Below are 24,959 nucleotides of genomic sequence, written 5' to 3'. Positions count from 1 at the left end.
GCCACCACCAGATGCATGCTGCACCTTGTTCAGCACCCACCTGCCGAGGACAAATACGAGACCATCAAGCGAGTGCTTACTGGGTCCCTCAGACTATCCAGACACCAACGTGCCGCTCGGGTGCTGAACCTCGACGCCCTGGGGGACAGGTCCCCGATGGAACTGATGGACGAGATGCTCACGCTCATGGGTGAGCACACCAACTGCCCACTTTTTGAGCACATCTTCCTCGAACATATGCCCGGAGACATCCGCCCGCTGCTGTTTCAGGAGAGCTTCACTGACCCGAGAAAGGTCGTCCAGAAGGCCCAAGAGCTATGGCTCGCATGATTCTTGGAAGGCTCAGTGGTCCAGCAGGTCATGAGGCACGGGCAGGGGCATGACCACACCAAGCCCGCCCCTAGCGCTGCAGTAGAGCACCCGGCCCCTGATGGGGCCCCAAGAGCATAACCAAAGCCACACCATCTGCTTCAGGCCTCTGCTTCTACCACCAGTGCTGGGGAGCCAAGGCTTGGAAGTTTTTTCAGCCATGCTCGTTCCAGGGAAACGACCAGGCTGGCGGCAGTTAATGGCTGCGGCAGCTGGCCAAGGGCACAGCCTTCTCTACCTGCAGGACTCAGTCAGTGCCTGGTAGCTCCTCGTTGACACTGGAGCCCAGGTCAGCATCATATCGGCCACAGCCATCGAATCCAGGAACCGACCTCGTGGACCTCCCCTCCGTGCGGCCAACACAATGGCAATCCGGACATATGGGGACAAGACAGTCCACTTCCAGATCGGCCAACAGAATTTCATCTGGAGGTTCACTGTCTCGTCCTTCCTGACTGTCATCCTGAGTGCAGACTTCCTCCTCGCATGCGGGCTTCTGGTGGACATTCGAGGTGGACACCTGTACCTTCCAGGCCGTTCGCCTTGACACCTCACACTCGGAGCAACTGCAGATGGCCATGATCAGCATGCCAAGAGACGAGTTCCAGCAGATCCTGGATGAGTTCACGACACTCCTCAAGCCACAGTTCTCCGCTGCCTCACCGTGCCATGGGGTTTTCCACCACATCCCCACCCAGGGCCTGCCGGTTCACGCCAAGGCACGCCGGCTCCCGCCTGACAAACTCCAGGTAGAGAAGGAGGAGTTTTCTCACCTGTTGGAGCTGGGGATCATTTGGCGGTCCGACAGCCCGTGGGCCTCGCTGTTCCACCTGCTCCCGAAAGCCTCCGGTGGCTGGCGTTCCTGATGTCAGCGTTCCTGCGGAGACTATCGACGGCTCAACGAGGCAACCGTTCCTGACCGTTACCCCAACCCTCACATCCAGGACTTTGCAGCCAACCTGCACGGTGCAAGGGTCTTCTCCAAGATTGACCTGATTCACAGATAACACCAGATCCCGGTGCACCCTGAGGACATACCCAAGATGTCCATCATCACCCACTTTGGCCTGTTCGAATTCCTGCGCATGCCATTTGAGCTCAAGAATGCCGCTCAGACCTTCCAGCGCCTCATGGACTCGGTGGGCAGGGATTTGGATTTCGTCTATTTATTTGGACGACATCCTTGTTGCCAGCAAGGACCGGGCGCAACACAAGTCCTTTTCTCCCGACTGGCCAACTTCGGCCTTACCATCAACCCAGCCAAGTGCCAGTTCGGGAAAGAGTCCATGCAGTTCCTGGGCCATAACATCATGGCTGAAGGAGCCATGCCCGCCGGTGCAAAGGTTGCCACCATCAGGGAGTTCCCACATCCGAACAGCCTCAAGGGGCTGCAGGAGTTCGCAGGTATGGTCAACTTTTACAACCGCTTCATCTCGGGAGCTGCGCGCATCAGGCAGCTGCTGTTCACCCTCATCGCAGCCAAGCATAAGACGCTTGCTTGGACATTCGCTTGAACCCAGAAGCCTGCACCGCATTCGAGGCCACCAAGGATGCCCTCGCAAAGGCCGCCATGCTCGCACACCCGCACATCGACCTGCATATAGCACTCTCTGTCGATGCCTCTGCCACAGCTGTTGGTGCCATCCTGGAGCAACAGGTGAATGAGCATTGAAAGCCACTGGCATTCTTCAGCTGCCTGCTCCGCCCATTGGAATGCAAGAATAGTACCTTCGACCGCGAGTTAGTGGGCATGTATCTGGCAGTGCAGCATTTCTGCTATTTTTTGGAGGGGAGGACTTTTACCATCTTCACCGACCACAAACCCCTCATCCAGGTGCTCACGATGGCAAAAGTTCCCTGGTCGGCCCACCAGCAGCATCACCTCTCCTTCGTGTCGGAGTTTACCACCGACATTCGGCACAAGGCGGGGAAGGACAACGTGGTTGCTGATGCACTCTCGCGACTGGCCATCTGCGCCCTGATGTCCGGCCTTGACCGGCCAGCTGACGAGGAGACGAGGGCCTTCAAGACCGCCATCACCGGCCTGCGGTTCTGAGACCTCCCGACTCCGAGCGGCGAAGGCACCATCCTGTGCGATATCTCCTTGGGCACCCTGCGGCCAGTGGTTCCGCAGCAGTGGTGCAGACAGGTCTTCCATCACATCCACGACCTTTCACATCCATCCATCAGGTCCACGGTCCGGATGGTGGCAGAACGGTTCATATGGCATGGGCTGTGGAAGCAGGTCACAGGCTGGGCCAGAACATGCACCCATTGCCAGACGTCCAATGTGCACAGGCACACCAGGGCACCCATACAGGAGTTTGAGCATGTCCGGGAACGGTTCAGCCACATTCATGTGGACATCGTCGGGCCCTTATCCATTTCCCGGGGCAACCGTTACCTGTTTACGGTGTTGGACCGCACCACTTGCTGGCCTGAGGTGATCCCAATGCCAGACGCCTCCACTGACTCCTGCTCCCGAGCCCTGTTGCATGGTTAGGTCGCCCGGTTCGGCGTCCCGGCTCACTTCATCAGCGATCGGGGCGCCCAGTTCACATCTTGCTCTGGGCGCAGGTCGCCAACAGCTTGGGGATATAGCTACACCACACCACAGCCTTCCACCCGCAGGCCAATGGACTGGTCGAATGTCTGCACCGCCACCTTAAGTCGGCGCTCATGGCCCGCCTCACTGGTCCCAACTGGATGGACGAACTGCCTTGGGAGCTCCTGGGCATCCGCTCCACTCCCATGGAAGATCTGCAGGCGTCATCAGCTGAGCTGGTCTATGGTGCGCCGCTAGCACTACCTGGTGAGTTCGTCAATGCATCCCACAATCCCCAGTGGTCACCGCATGAACTACTTCCTAACCTCAGGACACGCTTGGACTCATTCGAACCCCCTCTGCCACCCAGGCATGGCACCCGCCCAACTCACATTCCTGGCGACCTGCTTTCCGCGGAGTTCATTTTCGATCGGCAGGGCCTGACCGCAGCACCTCTGCAGTGACCGTACGAGGGGCCATATAGGATTATACAGCGTTCCGGCTCGACATTCACGCTGGACTTGGGCGGCAGACATGAGTTGATTACCATGGACAGGCTGAAGCCAGTGCACCTCAATCCCACTGAGCCCATGGTCGTTGCCCAGCCCAAGAAGCGAGGCCGCCCGGCAAAAAAGGATATTGGCGCTGGTTCTGGGGTGGGGGGAGGGGTGGCTGTGTGGCAGCTCACCACAAGGCAGGTGAACCGGCCCCGCTTGTAAGCCACATGGCGGGGCAGCCGGCCAAAATGGCGCTGTCAGGGGTTTCCCTTCCTTCCAGCTCGTGGCTCAGAAACACACACTTAGGGACCACATGACGCCCGGATGATGTCAGCGCCCTCCAGCGCGGTTCTCAGCCAGGTCCGGGCTGGGGGTATAAGTGCATTCCAGCAGCCTGCTATAAACTAGTCTGCTCACTGAACTCTACCCGTCTGGTTGCGTGTGTTATTACACCGCTACAGCCTATTATTTAAATAAGTAGAGATTGCAACATGCTGTTGTGCTGAGAGACCTGGGATTGCTTGCACATGAATCACAAGAAGTTGGTTTGTAGGTGCAGCAGGTAATCAAGAAGGCAATCGGGACATTGGCTTCATTGCTGGAGGGAATGAATTTAAGAATAAGGAGGTGCTGCGACTGGACAGGGGACCGGATGGGGCTGTATCTGGAGTACTGTGTGCAGTTCTGATCTCTTTACTTGAGAAAGGATAGACTGGCTGCAGAGGCTCACCAGGATGATTCCGGAAATAAAGGAGTGATCTTAGGAGGAGAGATTGAGTAGCCTGGGACTATTACTCATTGGAGTTTATAAGGATGGGGGGGGAGGGAAAATCTTTTAAAGAGAAACAAAATTCTGGAAGGAGCAGAAAAACTAGAACCAGCAGGTGAGGCTAGAACTGGGTGACAGAGCCTTGAGCTCCGGAGAGTAGATTTAAGGTAGACGGTAGTGCATCTGTGGAATTCAGCAATAGGGCCTGCCTCATTAAATACATTTAAGGCGCAGAGAGATTGATATTTGAACAATAGGGGCATTAAAGGTTATGGAGGAGAAGAGGGGAAGTGAAATTGAGTCAACCACCAGATCAGCCATAACACTGAATGGCAGAGCAGGCTCGATGGGCCGACTCCTGCTCCTAGCTCTGATGTTTTATTTATACCCAGCTTTCACTGCTGGCTAAGTTTGCCACAGCAGCTGCATAAGCATGATACGTCGTGACATGTGTGGAAAACCATATGTGTATGGGCATTTGTGACACATCGACCTGGAGGACTGATTCTGTTTCTCTCTCCAGAGTTGCTGCCTGAATTATTGAGAGTTTAGAGCCTCTAATTGCGGGATTTTATTGTGACGAAACTGGTCAACATTGCAAACTGTGTCCAAAGCCACATACCCTGGGAGATGGTGCTGAAGGAATTGAGACCTAGCTGGGCAGAGGGATGGGAAATGGTGCCTGGTTTTCCACACATTATCCAGAATGGAGCATCTGTGGAGAGGGTTAATACTTCAGGTCAAAGGAAGAAGGGTTCTGCGACATTAAATGCTTCTCTCTCCACAGATGCTGTTTAACTAGCATTTTCTGTCATAATTCTGAGCTTGACAGCTTGATAGGAAAAAAACTCTTGGTGTGTGTACCAGATTATGGGTCAGAGAGAACAAAATCAGCCCCTGCCCATTCCTTCTGCATTCCAACACTGACCACACATCAGGTTTCACTATGAAGCTCTGAAAGGGATGGGCTGGGACTATTGCATTTCTTGTCCCACTAACACGACCACCATCCTTCGTTTGCGCAAAACAGTGTCTTCCCTTGCCAGTCCTACCCTATATGCAAGGACAGTCAGATGCTTCTCTTGCTTGCAGAGCCTTTGTTGAGGAGTGTGCAGAGCAGGATCTCGGCGAGAGGGAGTCGGTGTCAACGTCCTCTGTGAAACAGCCATCGGCCCGAGCCATTACTGTGAGGGCAGAGTTCGCCCTGGTGGGGCAGAGCGAGTGCCTCTTCTCCACCACTGGGTACTCTGCCCCCATCTCGTACAGGAGCCCCCCTGAAGGAGAGCCGCAGGTGAGTGTCACAGGGTCATGGCAACCATCAAGCACCCGTTACCACAGTTATCACACAAGTGTGCAACCAGCATACTTGGCCAGTCTGGTATTCATCCACACACATTATCAATGCTAGGGAGTCTCTGCCTCCACCAATCCCTTAGCCGTGTACTCTGGAATCCAAAGTCCCTCTGCTTCAGAGCCCTTCGAAATCTCTTACTCCTCACCTTAACAGATACATATACAGACAGAAGACAGACATGCAGCAGCCGAACAAGTACTTTGTAAAACAAATACTATAATATACATTATTGGGATGGCACGGTTGGCGTAGTGGTTCATGCAATGGCTTTACAGCACCAGCGATCGGGACTGGGGTTCGAATCTCACACTGCTGTAAGGAGTTTGTACATTCTCCCCGTATCTGCATGGGTTTTCCCCGAGGACTTCAGTTTTCTCCCATCGATCAAAGCGTACCGGGGGTGTAGGTTAATTGGGTGTAAATTGGGTAGCACAGGCTCGTGGCTGAAATGGCCTGCTACTGTGCTGTATGTCTACATTAAATTAAATAATTGAATTTAGAAAAATCCAAGAAATACAACAGATAGATAAAAACTATTCCGTTATCCTCGTGAAAAATAAAAGATGACTTAGCAATAGTCCTGACAGTCCATTTTATGGTGTTGATTAGAATAACAAGGGGAAGATCAAGAAACTGATAGCTGTTGGAAACTGCTCTTGAACCTTGAGGTGCTGGTCTTCAGGCTTCTAGACTCTGCCTGAAGGTAACCATGAAAATGGTTGTGACCAGGGTGATCGCGGTCCTTTATGTTGCTGGCTGCCTTCTTGACGCAGTGACCCACATAAATGTCTACAATGGATGGGAGGTCAGAGCCTGATAGATCTGGCTATGTTTGCTCATTTCTGCAGCGGATTCTTGGGCATTTGAATTCCTAATCCAGGCTTTGATGAAACCAGTGTGCTTTCCACAGTGCATCTGTAGATGTTTGATAGTGTATCCGATATGAAGGCTGGCGAAATAGTAGGTGGGGATCAAAGAGAACCTGACCTTTGCTTCTCGAACCTTTTCTGCAGCTCATCCCTTCAAGACTAATACCTGACTCCATGTACACCCAGTCTCTAGGCCCAACCTCCAAGTCTCCATGTATTTAGATCTGTCGAATCCTGACAAATGAATGGGAACAACCTTTCACAGTCACCAGCAACTCTCTTTTGTGTCCAGCCACAGCAAGTACAGCTTCTGACTTTCTACCTCTCCCTCTCTCTCCAGGACCTCCCACCAACCTGCCCCTCTGCCTGTTATCATCCCAGGCAGTTACCTGGCAGCAAGCTTTCTTCCACTGGGGGTCACTCCCAGTGTCATGGAAACATCCCTGTCCTGCTGTCTTCAGACCCCTTACTCTGAGTGTCTCCACACCCTGATAGAGAACTCCCTGGAGTGTATATAACTCCAAGTATTCCCAGTATGGAATTTCCTGCTATTTCCATTCCCAGGAATCCCCTCCTAAGGCAGGATCGAGGCCGTGGACTGGAGGAAGTTGTTGCAACAGTTAGAGGGGGCTTGATTCACCCAATGAGAAGCAGCTGTGAATTTGCTCTGATCCTCTTGAAGACGCCCTGAATGAGCCTTGAGGAGCTAGGAGCCACTGTAATGAGGTTCTTGACAAGCACCATGGCAGAATGGTCTCTCTCTGTGACACTAATTCAGACCCCGCCCTTCACCACCACCTGCTACACCCCTCTCCTGTTTACCTTAACCTACCCCTGCACCCAGCATTGATGGGCATCAAATCCCTCCCTTTCCCACGGACTGGTAAGAATAGGACATGCCTCATCTAAACTTCATTGTGTGGTGGTGATTACCATGGCAGCATTTGGGGTGGCAGACCAGACTTTTAGTGCAGATGTTCACAGCCCATACAGATGTTCTTATGACCGTTTTCTTGTTCTTGCTCTGAAGGGAGGCAGCACATCTTCCTGTCATAACGAAGATGGTTGGCAGCAAAATACTTTGGCCCAGGGAAGGTCGCTGACAGCCGTGGTGATGGTGGAGCCGAGGTGCAGCCCTCACAGTAAGGCAGAGGCACTGACTCGCTCAAGGTCCATGCCGTGCTATATGCGGAGAACAGAGGAGCAGCCAGTGGGTGCCGCTAGCCCGCCCGGGACTGTGGATTTGCTCGGAGCCTCCCGCTTCAGTCTGCAGCTCCGGGTCCACCCTGCACTGGCGCAGAGTCAGACCAACTGGCCCAGGGAGCTCTCGGGGGCAGACAGCGAAGGCTCAGACATCATTCCATCTACTCTTCTCCATGCCCAGGTGTCGACCCCTTTGGAGTCGGAGGCCAGCTCTGCTGCAGGGCTGCCTACACCTGCTTCACATTGACAGGAGTGGGTGCAGCGCACATGTTGCTGGGAGCTGCCCCTGTACCCACTGTAAGGGTAGTTATTCAGTGGGGCAACATCACACATGCCCTAATGTCAGCACAGTAATTCCATTGTCCAGTCTGCAGCCAATTCTGTCTCTGAGGTTCAGGTCTTATCATTCTGCAGTGATGCTGGATGCTCCACTCACATTGCCAGTGGCACAGTTCCACAGGCCCAGTGCTGTGCAGATCCCAAGACTGAGTATTCAGGAGCAGGGGATCTGTCCACACTGCCACAGGCCCATTGCTGTGCAGATCCCAAGGTTGGGTATTCAGGAGGAACAGGGGACCTGTCCACACTGCCATGGGCCCAACATTAAACTCAGATGATTAGAAAGGGTGATAAAAGTTATGGGGAGAAGGAAGGAAAATAGGGTTGAAAGGAATATGACAGCAATAATTTGAATGGTGGAGTAGACTCAATAGGCCTAACTCCTCTCTCGTATGGTCTTGTTTCACTCTGTGGGATCATGCTGTGCAAATTATTCATTATGTTTCCTTCACAGTTCATACACAGACTGCCAAGTGCTTTGAGACACAACAGACGTGATTTAGATTCGAGTCCTATCCAGATGCAACTGGGCAGGTCCTCTCATTACAGAGGATTGTGTGAGGGATGGTATAGTGAGTTCTGCTGTGAAATGGAACCTATCTACCCCTCCCTATTTCCCATGGTTTCCCAGAACACTACCTCAGGAAATTGAAATTCCCACCTCCACCCTGTGCTACTAACTGAACAAGATCTGGGATGAGCCAGGAAATTCTTCTCCTGGACCAGCCTTCCCTCTATGACACGTGCTCTGTGCTATACAACAAGGCAATGGTACAAATGAAGGGATTTAAACAGCCTTAGGTTTCTTTTGTATGAAAGGCCAGTGTTCATTTACTGCTCTCAAGGAGGTGGTGGTGAGTCACCTTCTCTGCAGTCCAACTGATGAGAGGTGCTGATCTTTTCTCATGAGAGTTACAATAGATGCACAACTGGTCGGGTCTTTTCAGTGACGTGAGCCCCTTACTATGGGTCTACAGTCATACATCGAGCAGACTGAGTCAGGACAGCCAGTTTCCTTCCCATCAGTCAACAGGAAGACTGAGTGGGTGATTTGATAATACCTGCTCCCTGCCTCTATCTTCACTTTCCAGGCAAGTCCAACTACTGCTGATATCAGGGTTGAAGTCAGTAACCTGATCCAACAGCCTGATTGCGTGCGTACGTGTTCATACACACATCTCCACATGCATACCATCTGTTGGTAATGTTGGTTTTTGTTTGTGTACAATGCGGTTCCAGTTTTAAAGAGTTTGTGGTAGGCATTTTCACTCCACAACAGAACTGAAGAGGAAGCAAACTACATCCATCCCCAAGGGGTGAATGAGGAAAGGAAGAAGTTGTTCAGAATAACAATCAACAGATTCATCTCTCGTTGCAGCTACAGGCAAATTTAAAATAAATACATGTAAACAAAACTCTTGTGTCACAGAGGATGCCATGAGGTCTTTGGATCATTGTAAAACTCTATCTACAAAATGCATTTTGATGGAGGGGGTTAGAGTTATGGTGTCTCTGACTGAATGTCAGTGACTAGTGGTCTGGGACCTCTCTTGTTTGGAGTATTTATAAGCCATTTAGCAGGAAATGTAGGTAGCTGATTAGTAAGATAGCAGTGGACACAAAAGTGGGCAGAGTTGTGGATTGTGAGGATATTTGTCCAAGTATACAGCAGGATATAGATCAGATAGAAAATGAGGGGAATGGAAGTAGTAGATGGAGTATAATCTGGACACATATGAGGTGTTGCATTTCGGTTACTGGTGTTGATAACACAAAGTCTGCAGCTGATTACTCGTTAACATGGAGGGTGCAGACCGATTACTGGTGGTTAACACAGATTACTGGTTAATACGGATGGTGCAGACCGATTACTGGCTAAAATGAAGGATGCAGACCCATTACTGGTGGTTCTTACAGAGGGTGCAGACTTGGTTACTGGTGGTTAACTCAGAGGGTACAGACCAACTTCTGGTTTTCATGAAAGCTTCAGTCTGATTACTGGTTAACACAAAGGGTGCAGATCAATTACTGGTGGTTATTGTGGAGGATGCAGACCAATAATTGGTTAACACTGAGGATGCATACAGATTACTGGTGGTTAACACAGAGGTTCAGACTGATTACGGGTGGTTTAACACAAATTACTGGTTAACACTGAGGATGTAGACAGATTACTGGTGGTTAACATGGAGGGTTCAGACCGATTACTGGTTTACATGAAGGGTGCATCCAATTATTGGTTAACATGGAAAGTGTAGACCGAATGCAGGTGGTTAACACAGAAGGTGCAGATTGATTACTAGTGGTTAAAATGAAGGGTGAAAATAGATTACTGGAAGTTCAGACAGGAAATGTTCAAGGAAATAAGAGGGAGTACAAGGGAAAAAACTGGCAGCAAACACAAAAGGGAAATTAAAAATATTTCTGGGAATGTGAACAGGAAGAGGGTTGTGAGAGAAATACAGCTGATAATGGGACCAGACCAGAAACACTCCTGGGCAAGGGGCTGAGTGAGTGCTCTGCACTGACCTTCAACAAGGAGGAAGGTTCCACTGCAGTGTCAACAAAGGACAATGGAGTTGAGATTCCAAACACACCGATTGATAGTTGGTGGGGAAGACACAAAAAGGCAAGCTTCACTGGGAGAATGGGAGAGATAAGAGTTCAGACTAACAGCCAAAAAGTGTTAATTGGATAAGACAAGAGGAAAGGTGAGAATTGATTATGGTTGTGTGAAAGGAGGCAGAGGAAAAAGGGAAGAGAGAGAGAGAGAGAGAGAGAGAGCTGGGGAAAAGGAGATAAAGGGGAGGGGGATGGGGGGTGGATTTTAACAGAAACAGTAGAGGCCAATGTTAATGCTGTCTAGTTGGAAGCGGGCCCAGACGGAAGATGAGATGTTGTTCCTCCAACTTGGGTGGTCTCAGTCTGGCAGTGCAAGAGACCATGGAGACATATCAACAAGGGAACGGGACAGGGAATTGAAATGGATGGTAACTGGGAGATGGAATATAGCCCATCTTACTGAGGAGGGCAGGAGGCACTGGCTACAATCTCCCAAACATCTAGATTCAGGGGATTCCCTAAGCACTGGGAAGTTGCAGATGTCACACTCTTCTGCACAAAATAGTCCAACACAGCTATTTTTATTGTGGCCATTTAAGGGGGGGGGGGGGGGAACCACAGACTGAAATCATAAAATATTTTTATGTGGTCGGTAGGAGTACGGAAGAAACCAACTAAACTTGACTCTTTCACAGGGAAGGAGGCCCATAAACATTGAGCAGAGCCCTAAGGGGGCCATACCAAACAAAAGTTGAGACTGGCTGCTTTAATGGATTTGAACAAGGGCTTTGATGATGTAAGAGAAGGTTAATGAAGTGCATTGTGCTACACTTGATCTTAGCCAAAAGGCTGAGAAGTGATAAGGATATGTACTGTGATTGACATAATCAGCTTCTCATCAAGATTGAATGGCATTAGATAAACAAAGCTGGATAATAACTGAACCAAGAGTGAAAGATGTTTCTCAAACTGGACACTCAATTTCCATTACTGGAACTAGTGATTTTCTTAACATATATTAATAGGCCGAACTTGTGTGCTGTTCCCAATGGAGGTCATTCTTCATCATGGTGTTGTAGCCCTCACACAGACTAATGCAGTCTTTCCCAGAGTAAGTCCTGAAACTAACGCCCCTCGCAAGGCTTAAAGAAAGGTTTAGGATCAGTTATATAAATCCATCAACACATAGTCAAGTAAGGGGTCACTGAAAATCAAGGGGGGAGGTCAAGGGTCAATCCTAAGAAGATTGAAACCCCGAGATGTGGAATACCACAAATAGGGATGCATTGAATCAAAGTTGAGAAGAAGAAAGGGATTGAACAAGTCAGATATTAGACAAACACCATCAATTTATTGACCAAGTACAAAGGGGACAGTGTTGGCGGGGGAATATGCAGAAATATGCAAATATCCCCATAGTAGCAATGAAATTGCTCTTTTTTATTAGAACAAAATATGCTTAAATATTCTTCTCTTGGATTTTGGAAGCTTCATTGAATACCTAAAAGTCTTGAATCCACTTTGTTCTCGGGAAATGGGTGCATGTCAGGGGAGCCAGAACAGAAAAATAGATCCCGTGGATTTGGAAGGAGGATTATGTGAGTGCCCAGTGGATGCAATTATCCACCACAAAGCAGTGGAGTTTCCAATTCAAGGAGTCCACAGAAAGGTAATGCAAATCCCTGTGAGAAGCCAGCACACTGGATCATACCAATCACGCTCATTGGTGTGAAATATTCTCAGTGGATTCCAGATAAACATTTTTGTAATAAGCGGTAGGATGGCATTGTTTTCTTGTTAAAACCTCATCCAGATCCAAAGATGGTCATTTCTTTTTATGGCTTGGTCAGCATGCACCTTCAAGTTAGAATTACAATGAACCAAAGTCAAAGGTGGCTACTAAATCTGCTGGCTAGCCACTGGTAGGTTAGAACTCCATTTTTGTCTGCTCCCTTTCACCCTCTGACTTGCTGCTTCCATTATCAGGGACTTTGAGTGCCACAGCTGGGCATCTCTTGGTGTTGAGGCAGACCAGTTTCTGGAGTGTTGCTGTGTTGACTATGTCGAACCCTGTCTGCCCGCCAAATGTACTTGGCTTCCAATAGTAGGGAGAGCAGATTGGATTTCCCATGAGGCCCTTGAGGGAGAAGGGAGCTCCCATTTCCACAATGCTCTCCCCAAAGATACCATCCTGGTATGGAGTCTCCAGGAGCAGAGCTGGATATAATTCCATAGCATCAATGTGTCCATACAGTTTCTCCAGTTTGGCTGCAATTTCTGTTTCACCTGTGGAGAGCAACATAATAATCAGCTTCATTTTAGTAAGATACCCTGTCAACTTCAAATGCTTGCATTCAGATTACATCTTCAGCATCCAAGTTGTTTGGAGAGTTTGATCCCTTGGCAAATTCAGAGGAGTTTTTGAGAGGTGAGGTGAGCATGTTTGATCAAAGGCTGAAAGGGTTTAATAAATGATCAAAAGAGAGTGTGGGAGAAAAGTTTGCAACCTCTGAGTGTAATTAAGATGAAGTGAGGTGGGTGCACAGATTGTGAATAAGATTCCTAGAATTGGCCTTCTAGAGTCTCTCATGCATGGGTCTGTATCATTGTAGCTATTAAAGTTGGAAAAGAAGAACATAAAATTAATTTATTTGCAGATGATGTATTCATTTACATGACAGATCCAATAAACTCTTTAAGACATTTATCGGTAAGATTGAAAGAATATGGTGAAATATCTGGTTATAAGATTAATTCCAATAAAAGTGAAATTATGTCTTTAACAAATGGAGATTATACTAAAGATGTTTCATGATTTAAATTGTCAGATGGTGCAATTAAATATTTAGGAATAAAGATAGATACAAATCTAAATAACCTGCATAAATTAAAGTATTTATCTCTATTTAGTAAGATTAAAGATGATTTAGAAAAATGGAAAGATTTACCTATTACTTTAATAGGAAGAGTATATTGTATTAAAATGAATATTTTTCCAAGAATTCAATATCTTTTTCAATCAATTCCATATGGGATTCTCCAAATTTTTAAAAAAAGATTTAAATTTGATAGGAAATTTTTATGGAAAGAGAAGTTGGCTCAAGTTGGTATGGAAAAGTGAACATGGAAATTTGAATTAGGAGGTTTTCAATTACATAATTTTCAAAATTACTATAAGGCAGCTCAATTGAAATTTTTTAATAGAATGTTTGATTCAGAAAAATCTTTAGCTTGGATTAGAATAGAATTACTTAATATAGGAGAAGATTCAAAAGAAGAGGTTATTTATAAATGGAATCCTAAATTATTATTGCACGCTGCTCTGTCCTTGAATCATTCAGTACCCTCTGCTGTGGGGCTGTAGTCACAGAGAGACTTTCAGACTCCAGGCCACCAGCATGCAGTGGGGACAGGAGTATCAATGGAACACCACCGAGTTCCTGGAGTGGATAAACCATGGATAAGGTGAACCTGATTCACATACCCTCATTCAAATTTGAATAATGAATCCTCGAGCTCATTCACCCATGCAGTCTCCCAGGTGCACAACACTGACGTGACCCTGCCACAGTCATAGAACATAGACTATATAACACACAACACAGACCAGACAACATATAACATTGAGAATAGACCATGCAACACAGAAAATAGACCGGAGACATATAACATGGACCATGCAACATACAATATAGTCCATACAACATAGAACATAGAGCCTTGAATGTTGACCAGAAAACTCAGAACAGGACAGCAGAGGGACAGGCCCTTCATTCCACATGTCTGTGCAGAACATGATGTCTAAATCAAACTTAAGCTCTGGTCCTTGTACCAGATAGATATCCTTCCATCCCGGTATATTTTTGGGTCCATCTGAAAGGCTTCTAAATGCCAACATCTCAACCTGAATGTGAGTCTGTTTTAGGAATTCTCAGGAACCAAAGTCTTCAGGTTGGTGAATCTGTCTGCTTGTATTTGGAACATTAAACCGACATACACTTGCTCCATTACTGCAGGAAAGGATCCTCACACTCCAATAGGCCTCGCATTCGTTGCTTGTGCCTTACCTGTGAGTTCTTGGAAGGATGTGTAGGGGGTTAGCCCGAACCACTTGCGGTACTTATTAAATGGCTGTAGTCTTAGCTGCCTCCCATGCTCGATGACAGAGATTGCTACATTCAGAATAGCCCCATTAATATTTCTCCCTCCACCAATCTGTAACACAAAATTGGCCATTTTTAAATTGATTCAATGGTGCTTTTTGGACAAGTTTGTATTCCTGATTCTTGTGAAGGAATTTAGGCCCATTGCAAATTTAGTGCAGTTGTATGGTCATGTTGAAAATTACATTTCTCTAGTGATTGCTACATTCAGAATAGCCCCATTAATATTTCTCCCTCCACCAATCTGTAACACAAAATTGGCCATTTTTAAATTGATTCAATGGTGCTTTTTGGACAAGTTTGTATTCCTTGATCCTTGTGAAGGAATTTAGGCCCATTAGCAATTTAGTGGAGTTGTATAGTCATGTTGAAATTTACGTTTCTCTAGTGCCTGTCACACTCTTTTCCAATTCCAAAGCACTTCATGGCCAAGTGTCCTCTGAGTGAAAATATGGAAGAGTGTTAAAGACCCAGCAGTGAAACACAAACACAGCAGCTGCTGGAGTCTTAAGAGACAAAGAACTGCTGGGTCAGACAGGATCCATGGGGTAGAGGTGGTCATGTCTGGATCTGGAACCATTTCTGAGACCTGTGATGAAGTTGGCTCAGCGGGTCGAGCAGCATCTGTGGGAGAAAAAGAATGGTTGATGCTTTGGCCAGAAGCTTTCACAAAGACCAATCTTGATGGAAGGTTCTGACCCGAAACATCGACTACTCTTTTTCTCCCACAGACGCTGCTCGGGCTGGTGAGTTCCTCCAGTAGGTTGTGTGTTTGTCCAGATCCCAGGATCCTCGGCCTTGAGTCAACCTGACGTTTACCTTCCTATCACAAGCTAGTTACTGGATCTGGCACTTTTGTTAAAATTAATTTATATTTGCCAGACATGGTGATGTGGGATTCGAGCTCGTGTCTGTCGATCAATGGTGCTGATCCAGTAACATTCTGTACTCTTAATCAGAACACTTGCTTCCTATTCAATAGATCACTGTTAACAGAAAGGTTATTTTACCCGTCCTGCTCTCTGCTTTGTAAATGATTCCAATAACGTATCCACCCCAAAGTCCAGCAGGATGTCCGGTTTGAACAGGAAGTCTTCGTACTTGTACTCTCGATCTTGGACCTTGAAGGAGTCGGGCATGAGTGGGTGCCAGTGGTAGAGATGGCCAAACTCCAGGGCGATCCGGTTCCTGTACTGGAACTGCTCCTTGAACAACAGTTCTGGGTCAAACTTCATCTTGAAGTGGTAACCACTTAGATGTTGAACATATTCCTCAATCACAATCTTAATGGTTTCCCCTGTGATGAAGAGAATGAACATAAAGACAAAATCAGGCCAAGAGCTGCAAACACTGACATCTCATTCTGTGAATAATTGTGTGTGGTTTAAAAGTCTGAAGGTACTTTTCCAGCTTGTCGTGTTTTTGCTTTGCAACTTTTGATGATATATCTAGATCCATTTCTTGGGTGGTCAATGGTCAGGTTGCTCACATCCCATTTCCAGAGTCAGGGCTGGTGATATCCTGGACAAAAGTCAGGATTAGGAGTGGCCACACTACTCCTCAGCTACTCTACCTTCAGTAAGATTGTGGCTACTCTGACCATAACCTGAACTCCACATTGTTCTTCCAACCAGCAGCCTCTACACCAGGCCTCAAGCCCAGTCTGCTATGCATTCCCTTCCCGATGCCTGGGGTCCGATCCCTCTTGGTTTTGTGCTCCGCAATGTCTCACCCACACATTATGTCTCTGTTCCTCCCCCTTCTGCTCGAAACCCTTTCCTGCACCAAGCTCCTGATATTTTCTCCAATGGGTGAGAGCTCCAATTTCCCCATTAAAGAACAAAAATACCCTGAATTTATACTGTGCCTTCCTAAATACAAACACTTGCTGGAATGTCGCCAAACTACACAGAGTAAGCTCCCACAAAGGGTTGTGTGGTTATGACCAGTAGATGTGTTTGGCGAGGTTGGCACAGGATGGTGGGAGCTCCTCTGCCTTGGGACCCGAGTGAACTAATGCACCACCTCTGAATTAAGTTCAAATACTTACAGCTCACTCTGGGCTATTGTGCTAGAACATCAAGCAGAAGAGCATGGGAGCAGGCCCTTTGGCTCATCATATCATACTGACCACTGTACTTTCTCCCCACCAGAAGGAGCAGGACCAACATCTCAGATTGAGATTATCCCCTGGCTGACATAATCAGTCCAACAGCACACTGTCAGATAGCTGTAAAGAGACTGGTCTCCTGTGAGAGAGTGGGGAAGGAAACAGGGCTGAACAAGAAGGCATAGGTACTAAAAGGTGAAGACAGCAGGAAACCACAGAACCCCAAGATGGTTGGAGAACTGAAAACCTTGGTCAATGTCTGTATGGATCGGGCACACAGACCACCCACTGTCACTCACTGAAGTGAGGGCAAGCATGAGCTTCATACCTATAAGGATGAGCCTGGTGGTCTGGAAAAGCTGCTCATCACTCCAGGTCGGATGTTCTTCCTTCAGGATGTCACAGACACGATTGTGTTCTCGGAGCCAGAGGGTGGCATACATCAGCAGCCCAGGCACCAATCCAAATAAATTATGGCCAACGGCAAGCTGCTTCTCCACCGGCACAGTGCTCGGATACTTCATTTTGATTGGTGACTCCTTCACTGACGGGGGATAAACCTCTCCGTTCACCACCTTGATGCAGATCAAATCATTAAACTCTTCCCCTTTTAGACCGGAGTGCGCTGTTTTTATTGTCTTGACACACAAATCCTGTGGCATTAGCAGTGAGCTCCCGAGGCTAGCTCAGCATGGACGGAGTTCAGGCAGATCCACTGTCTTGCCTCTGACACCCCTGGTCAACTCACGACCTGGAGAAAACATGGGTCATTGTTCCCTCCAGTGCAGTGAGATGTGGGGGACCTTTAAGGTTTATAAAATCATGGATGAAGTGAATGGTCAGACTTTTTGTCAGGGTAGATAATTCTAGAACTAGACGGCATGGGATTAAGGCAGTGGTTCTCAACCTTTTTTTCCCACTCACATACTATCTTAAGTAATCCCTTACTAACCACAAGGGTGCCTATGGGATAGGATGCCTTAGGTTCTCTGTAGTTAGTAAGGGATTACTTAAGGTGGTATGTGAGTGGAAAAAAAAAGGTTGAGAACCACTAGTTTAAGGTGAGAGAAGGAGGACCTGAGCAGCAATATTTTATCTGAGAAGGTGGTCTGTTTCTGGAACGAGCTGCCACAGGAAGCAGTAGATGGGGGTACAATTACATCTGGACAAATGTATGGATAAGAAGGTTGACCCAAATGCAGGCAAATAGGTCTTTCCAATTGGTCAGCAAGCATGAAATGGGCTGAAGGGTCTTCTTGGTTTTGTATGGCTCTACACTATCCTCAAAATTCTGCATCCAGATGAGCACTGCATGTTTAATGCCAGCCCACAGAGCCACCTGCAGAACAGACAAGCCATGCAGTTATCTGATGACATAGAAGGGTATTCAACCCATCATGTCCCTGCTAGCTCACAATCCTGTTGCACACTGTTTCCACTCAGTGGATAGTTCTATTGCACCCTCCAGTCAGGAGCTCTCTGACCACGGACTGGAGCAGTAGGGTACTCGGCGCAGGGTCAGGCACTGACTCTTTTTGTTTCTCTATCTCTCGTGCTGTAAGGGATGGCAAGCGACACTAATGGCAATTCTTTGTCTGCCTTAAGGCAGGCAGAGGGCAATTTATTATGTGTTCTCTACTATTACATGACAATAAAGGAATCTTGAATCTAGAATCTATTCTATGGGTCTCAGCCTGTGCTTGCCCTAGTATTCTGCCTCAGACATCCCTCTGGTTATTGACCACCCTGACAGATTGCTGCCCTCCAGCAGCTTTGCAGAGGGCCAGGCACTAAGCACCCCTAATTTGACCCAAACATTTCACTTGACAGCTACCAGCCACACCAAAACAGGATGTCATACAAATGCGTCTTTTTTATGTAAGGAGACAGGACAGAACAGTATCAGATAACAATAACCATTGTCTGTTCCAGGAAGAATGATTTGTAAATGTGAAATGGATCAAGGTGCTTGTATTCTGATTATGGACCTGCCAGGTACCACCAAGGTACCAGTAAATGGAAACCTTCACACGGAAAATTATTCTTGTTTCCCTCCTCCGACCCAGTCTGGGAATGTCACATCACAGAAAGTGGGAGCCAACTGCAACTCCCAGGGGTTTGCCTTTACATTTACATCTACTCTTGTTCCATGGCTAAAATGCTCATAATTAAGTTTCTGACTGAATCGACAGAGGTGTCTGGGATGTTACCTGAAACTTGAGCTTTCCATCCTTGAAAAGCCTGAGATGATACTGCTGTTCCAGAGACTGTCCGTAAACGTGGTTGAGGTCCACCTGAGAAACATTCCATGTACAACTTAACAACAACATCCACCATGATCAGAAACTCACTACCGTTATGCTTAATGATCAAAACTCAACAGAAATTCAACTCATTATTGAGGGCTGGGTATCGCTAGCAGACATTTACTGCCACCCACCCGCTCACAAGCATGGTGGGAGCTTCCCCCTTTGAACCACTGCAGTTTTTCTGCTGAAGATGCTCCTGCAGTGCAGTTAGGGAGAGGGTTCCAGGGATGAAGATATATTTCTGTCAGGATGTTGTGTATCTTGGAGGGTGCTCCCTTCCCCTGATGCCTTCATCTTTCCTGGCTGTGATTGGGGGGGGTGGGGGGTGGGGGAGGTGCTAGCGAACTTCAACCTAGACGCTAGAGAAGCGGGAGGGAGTGGGTCAGGTCTGACTGTATGGGGAGGCCACAGCACCTCGTTTGTGGGGGAAAAGCCTGCAGAAACCCCCCCCCCCATGACATTGACCCTGCTCTGCACCCTCTCCACATCCTTCCTATAATGAAGTGACCAGAACTGCCCTCTCCCCCTTCAACCTCCTACATCGCTCAAAGACAGCACCTCATCTTCTGGAAGGAACCTTATAACCATTGGAATGTAATTCCGAGTTGAAGAATTTCAGGAAACTCTCTCCTCCCACACGTGGCTCTTCTTCTATTTCCAGCTTATATTTCAAAGTTTCTGAATCATTTAGTTCCAATTTAGACTTGTAGTTGTTACCTTGACAACCTTGGTCGTACCCTATCACAGTCATTCCCTGTTCTGTCCACCCTTTCCTTTCCCGGTTCAGCTGAAACTTTCTTGCAACACTCTGAGATCAGAATGCCAGGGTAAATGTTTGCTTGGCTGTTTTCTCTGAGAGGGGAGTCGTGGCATAGAGTTAACCAATGGGATTTGTGCATGGCCTGAATTTTGAAGCACTCTTAACCAATTTAAAAATGGATTCCAGGATCCAGATTTTTGTGGCACCCTGACTGGAGAAAGAGTTGGCATGTTGTTGATTTGTTGTAGGCACTACTTTGTGTTCAAGCATGATATTCCAAAAGGAGTGAAGACTGAAAAATCGTTTAGAGATATAGCATAGTAACATCAATGACGCATTTAGGCTGTGAAATGCAAATCTGAGCTCTTGCTGCAACCAGAAAGGAAAATGTTAAAAATTCTCTGCAGAGCAGGCTGAGAAAATCGGAGTTACATCTTATAAGGGTTATAAGTGTGATCAGGCCAGTTCTGAGACAAATAGAAAAAACCAATGACCTAAAATTGCTGTATTTGATAAAATTGGGGTTTGAGGTGCTGTTTTACAACTGTACTGGAGGCCCAACTAACTTGCTTCCTCATTTTCCCTGTTTCTGGTCTACGACCTGAAGCCTTGACTCTATTGTTTTCTCTGCGGATGCTGCATCACCTGCCACAGGTTTCCACGTTCTCTGTTTATATTGGCGTGGGTAGTAAATTACTCACTCACCCCGTGGCCCAGGGCTTTGGTGAACCCAGGACCCCGATTGAAATCTGTTCTGAAGAACTGATGCGTGAAGTGTTGAGCGAAGAAAGCAAACATCATGTTTGTACCCTGGGGATCAGGGATGAAAGTCCTCCTCAGCAGGAACTCCTGGGCTAATTCCGTCACATTTGGCCGTATCTTGAATCCTGTAAAGTTGACCAGGAATCTCCATCACTCGTTTGGCTCAACCCCAGCACAATACTAACTCATGGAATCTTCATTTACCCAAAACCCTGATGTCAGGTACATTACTGAAAGGCAATCATCAACAATGCATGAACCACGCAATCGACGCAGAGTCTCCTGACATCAACAAAACGGGTTGCAGCAGCTCTTCCTGATCCAGGGGATAAATTTCCTGTCTTTAGTTTTTAAATTTAGAGATATGATACGGCCACAGACCCTTCCAGCCCACGCCACCCAATTAAATCCATGTGACTAATTAACCTACACACCAGAATATCTTTGGAAGGTGGGAGGAAACCAGAGCACTGGGAGGAGATCCACGCAGACACAGAAAGAATAAACAGTGGTGGATTCCAACCAGGTCACTGGTGGTGAAATAGTGCTGTGCTAAACCATGCTGCCCTTATTCTTCTATTTATTGAATAATTTATTGTCACATGTTCTGAGATACAATGAAAAACTTTGATTGTGTGCTACCCAGGCAAACAACCCCGACATAGTACTGCAGGTAGTGCACAGTGAAAGCAATATTGCAATAAAATAAAAGTGCAAGGTATAGCATTGCAGAGAAATTTTTTTAATAGAGTCTGATAACAACAGGGAAGTGTGTGTCCTTGAATCTGGAGGTGTCCGGTTTCAAACTCACACTTCTTCTTCCAGAAGAAAGGGGGAAGAGAGTGTGACCAGGACATCATATTACAAGATGTTGGTAAGGCCGCATTTGGAATATTGTGTGACAGAGTATTTAGAGGTGGCTTGGGATGAATTGCTAGAGTAGCTTGCACACACACACACACACACACACATTTTAAAACACAGAATTTTTGCAGGACTTTTGCAGAATGTTTTTTGCAAAGAGAGCAACAAAGAATTGCAGAATACAGCTTGCCTGGGAGAGCATGTGATTTTTGCAGGCAGAGAGAACAGTTTTGCTCTCAGAGAGGGAGGGAGTGAAACAGAGAGACACAGAAATCAGTTCCTGAAGGACAAGCCAGCAAACTTTTGGAAGGCTGCCTGGTCAAAGGAGAAGACTGGCAGTCTGAAAGGCGACCTGAAAGAAAGAAGATCATCTGGAGAACCCTGAAGGGGGCAAGTTTCGTCAGCAAGACTGATTGAGAAGGAATCAGTTGTGGATATCCTGGAAAAAGGAATCTCTCTATGAAAACCAGCAAGAACCCTTCTGAGTGGTAACCATTTGCCTGTTAAGCACCAAAGACTGGTAAACTTTGTTAATGCTAACTTCTGTGCACAGTACAAGAATTGCCTGCAACTAGTGAGATTGGATGGTGATCCAAAGAACTTTTCTAATCTTAAATATACATTACACACACCTGCACTTAGTATTAGAGGGGGGGGGAATAAGTGGGTTAGTAATAAGTTAAAGTTTAATTCTGTTTTCTTGTTCAAATATAACTAAAAACTACTTTTGTTTAAATAACCCTGTGTTGTGGTACATATCTATTGCTGTTGGTTTTTGGGGTCCTCTGGACTCCGTAACACCGGAAAATGGCATTAAGCTGGAAATGGTACAGAAGATATTTACAAAGATGTCAACATGGCTGGAGGGGTTGAACTATAAGGAGAGGCTGGATAGGTTGCAACATTTGATCCCTGGAATGTGGGAGGCTTATTGATGTATACAAAATCTCAAGGGGTATAGATCAGTCGGTTGGGGATGTAAAACTAGAAGGGAAAGATTTAAAGGGGACCTGATGGACACCTTTTCCCACACAGAAGGTGGTGAGTACATTGAACGAGCTGCTAGAGGAAGTGGTAAAGGTGGGTACAATGACAATGTTGAAAAGACAGGAAAGGGTTAAAGGGGACAGGCCAAATCCAGACAAATGGGATGAGCCCAGTTGGGCAACTTGGTTGGTATGGACAGAAGGTTGAAGGATCTGTTTCCATGGTGCAGAACTCTCTCTCCATCCCAACCCCATCTCCAGAAGCAGTCCTTACCTTGAGTTCCAGCTGGGGTTGGGCAGTCCTTTGGCACAGGAGGAAGTAGGCGGGTGAAGTAAGTCACATTGGCATAACCCTCCCAGGTGAGATAGTGGTATTCTGAGTTGTATGTTGGAGGGCTGGGGATCAGGCTCGACCGGGCTGTGAGAGAGGAAACAATCCTTGTAGTTATTTTGGTTGGAAGTGGTTGATATTCTGTTGCTGGGGTCCGATAATCAAATTATTCATTATCCAGTTAAAGGTGAAGAACCAATGTTTGTCTTCACTTCCTCATCCATAGACCTTTTGGGGTGGCAGTTGAAACATACATTAGAAATTCAATTTTTTTCTTTTTCCTTTCAATAACAATCTTTTGTTGCCATTCACCTTAGCAGCTCCGTTGTTTATTTTTTCTTGCCCCTCCCCTACCCTTGCACATCCAGCCCAGACATCAATCAACTTCCCTTCCAGTGTCTTCGTGAGGAATGATTCTTCCCTAACTTTTCCCCGTTCTGCCAAAGGATAATTTACCTGAAACATTAGGTTTCTTCAGGTGTATTCTTCGCTAAGAATGTGCCTGAAGAAGAGGAAGTGGCCCTTTGACTTGTCATTCAGGTGGCAGCGCTGGCCACCAGAAGGGACAGCTGCACCAGGATGCACATATGAGTGCACTCTGGCTCCTGTCCCTTGGGCTGTCAAGTTAGGATGGCTGGCTGTCAGCTGGGACAGCCAGTGCGGGCTGTCCCCTCACTGATCGCTCTGCTGCCAGTGGGGGAGAAGGGGGCTGGGGCGGCCGGCGGGTGAGTACAGGGTTGGGGTGTCCGGCCGCCCCAGTCCCTTTCTCTCCTGCCGGCCGCCCCAGCCCTGCAGTCCCTGAGCTGACAGCCCAGCCAGCTGCCCCTGCCCTGACGTCCTGCACTGGGGGAAGGGGCAGCTGGGAGAGGAGGTGTTTGGCACTTGCCAGCTGACTGGGGAGGCCACTATGCTGCGGTGATTATCCCTCTAGGAGGAGGGTTACAAAGTTCGCCTTGCAGGCGCCTCCTGCGCATTCATGTGGTCTCCCGACAGCTGCATATTGCCAAAATATGCAGCTTTACAAGCGGGGCAATTGGCCACCTGAAAGTGGCTATTGACCCTATTTCTCTAAACGGAATTGCTCAACCTGCTGAATAACTCCCATCATTCCCTGCTCATGTTGCCCCTCACTTATGGCCAGACTCAACTCCACCAAACCCACCTGTACCCAGCCAAGAATTTATCTGAATGTTCTTGTTGATCAATTGGGCAGATGAGTAGAGGAATGGTTGATGGAATTTAATAACGAGAAATATGAGGTGTTGGATTTTGGGAGGTCTATCGAGAGTAGGACCTACACAGTAAAAGGTAGGGATCTAGGGAGTGTTGTAGACATTCAAACAGCTACCCCTCTCCCTAACACTGCTCAGTTTTTTTTCTTCTGCCCTCCCACACATATCCACCTATGTCCTCTTGCCTGTTAGCCTATTCCTCCCTCATCTCCTCTTTAGAGAGGAAGACAGGCACCCATAGGGAGAGGGGCACCACAGGGAGAGAGACAGGCACCCACAGAGAGAGGGAGAAAGGTGCCCACAGGGAGAGGGACAGGCACCCACAGGGAGAGGGAGAAAGGTGTCCACTGGGAGAGAGACAGCACCAATAGGGAGAGGGATGGGCACCCACAGCAAGAGGGACATGCACCCATGAGAGGGGGACGGACACCCACACAGAGAGGGAGACAGACACCACAGGGAAAGGGACGGGCACATACAGGAAGGGCACTGACAGGGAGAAGATGGGCATCCACAGGGTGAGGGAAGGCACCAACAGGGAATGGGATGAGCACACACAGGAAGAGGGATAGGCACTGATATGGAGAGGATGGGCACTGACAGGGAGAGGAATGGGCACCTACAAAGCATGCATAGGGAGAGAAATGGGCATCCACAGGGAGAGTGAAAAAACACATAAATGTTGGAGAAACTCAGCAGGTCGAACAGTGCCTTTATGTAGCAAAGGTAAAGATACATCATCAACGTTTTGGGCTTGAGCCCTTCATCAAGGTGTCTTCATCCTGTGTTTTACCATCCACAGGGAAAGGGCGGGCACCATCAGGGAGCGTGGATGTATCTGATGCTGCAATTCCCAACTGCACCCAGCTGAGTGGATTGGGAAACACAAATGGTTACAAAATCTGTGGGTAGAGAATTATCCATCCTACTGCTGC

General features: G+C 47.5%; 2 protein-coding genes across 10 annotated transcripts in view; one reads left to right on the top strand and one right to left on the bottom strand.

Annotated features, from left to right (window-relative positions):
- LOC138738640 (uncharacterized) overlaps positions 1-17,393 on the top strand; it is a 91,112-nt gene extending 73,719 nt beyond the window's left edge. For 5 of the 6 annotated variants that reach the window (XM_069889248.1, XM_069889274.1, XM_069889276.1 and 2 more), the window contains 3 exons: positions 5,273-5,471; positions 7,434-10,656; positions 16,824-17,393. In XM_069889248.1, the coding sequence (XP_069745349.1) occupies positions 5,273-5,471; positions 7,434-7,853 (619 nt within the window). In that variant the 3' untranslated portion in view covers positions 7,854-10,656; positions 16,824-17,393. Of the gene's footprint in view, positions 1-5,272; positions 5,472-7,433; positions 10,657-11,202; positions 11,304-16,823 lie in introns of all 6 variants that reach the window. The other variant, XM_069889280.1, reaches the window with a different exon arrangement.
- Positions 11,837-24,959, bottom strand: part of LOC138738624 (prostaglandin G/H synthase 1-like) — a 56,818-nt gene continuing 43,695 nt past the window's right edge. For 2 of the 4 annotated variants that reach the window (XM_069889210.1, XM_069889220.1), the window contains exons 5-11: positions 22,736-22,879; positions 20,555-20,736; positions 18,991-19,074; positions 17,109-17,355; positions 15,681-15,967; positions 14,575-14,722; positions 11,837-12,793 (exon numbers count right to left, since the gene is read on the bottom strand). In XM_069889210.1, coding sequence (XP_069745311.1) covers positions 12,435-12,793; positions 14,575-14,722; positions 15,681-15,967; positions 17,109-17,355; positions 18,991-19,074; positions 20,555-20,736; positions 22,736-22,879 — 1,451 coding nt within the window. In that variant the 3' untranslated portion in view covers positions 11,837-12,434. Of the gene's footprint in view, positions 12,794-14,574; positions 14,723-14,836; positions 14,915-15,680; positions 15,968-17,108; positions 17,356-18,990; positions 19,075-20,554; positions 20,737-22,735; positions 22,880-24,959 lie in introns of those variants that run through there. The other 2 variants (XM_069889225.1, XM_069889234.1) reach the window with 2 other exon arrangements.

Source organism: Narcine bancroftii, chromosome 1, assembly GCF_036971445.1.
Source record: "Narcine bancroftii isolate sNarBan1 chromosome 1, sNarBan1.hap1, whole genome shotgun sequence".
In the NCBI taxonomy this organism is placed as follows: Eukaryota; Metazoa; Chordata; class Chondrichthyes; order Torpediniformes; family Narcinidae; genus Narcine; species Narcine bancroftii.
The sequence above is the reverse complement of the archived record's forward strand: the minus strand, read 5'-3'. Positions and strand labels throughout refer to the sequence as shown.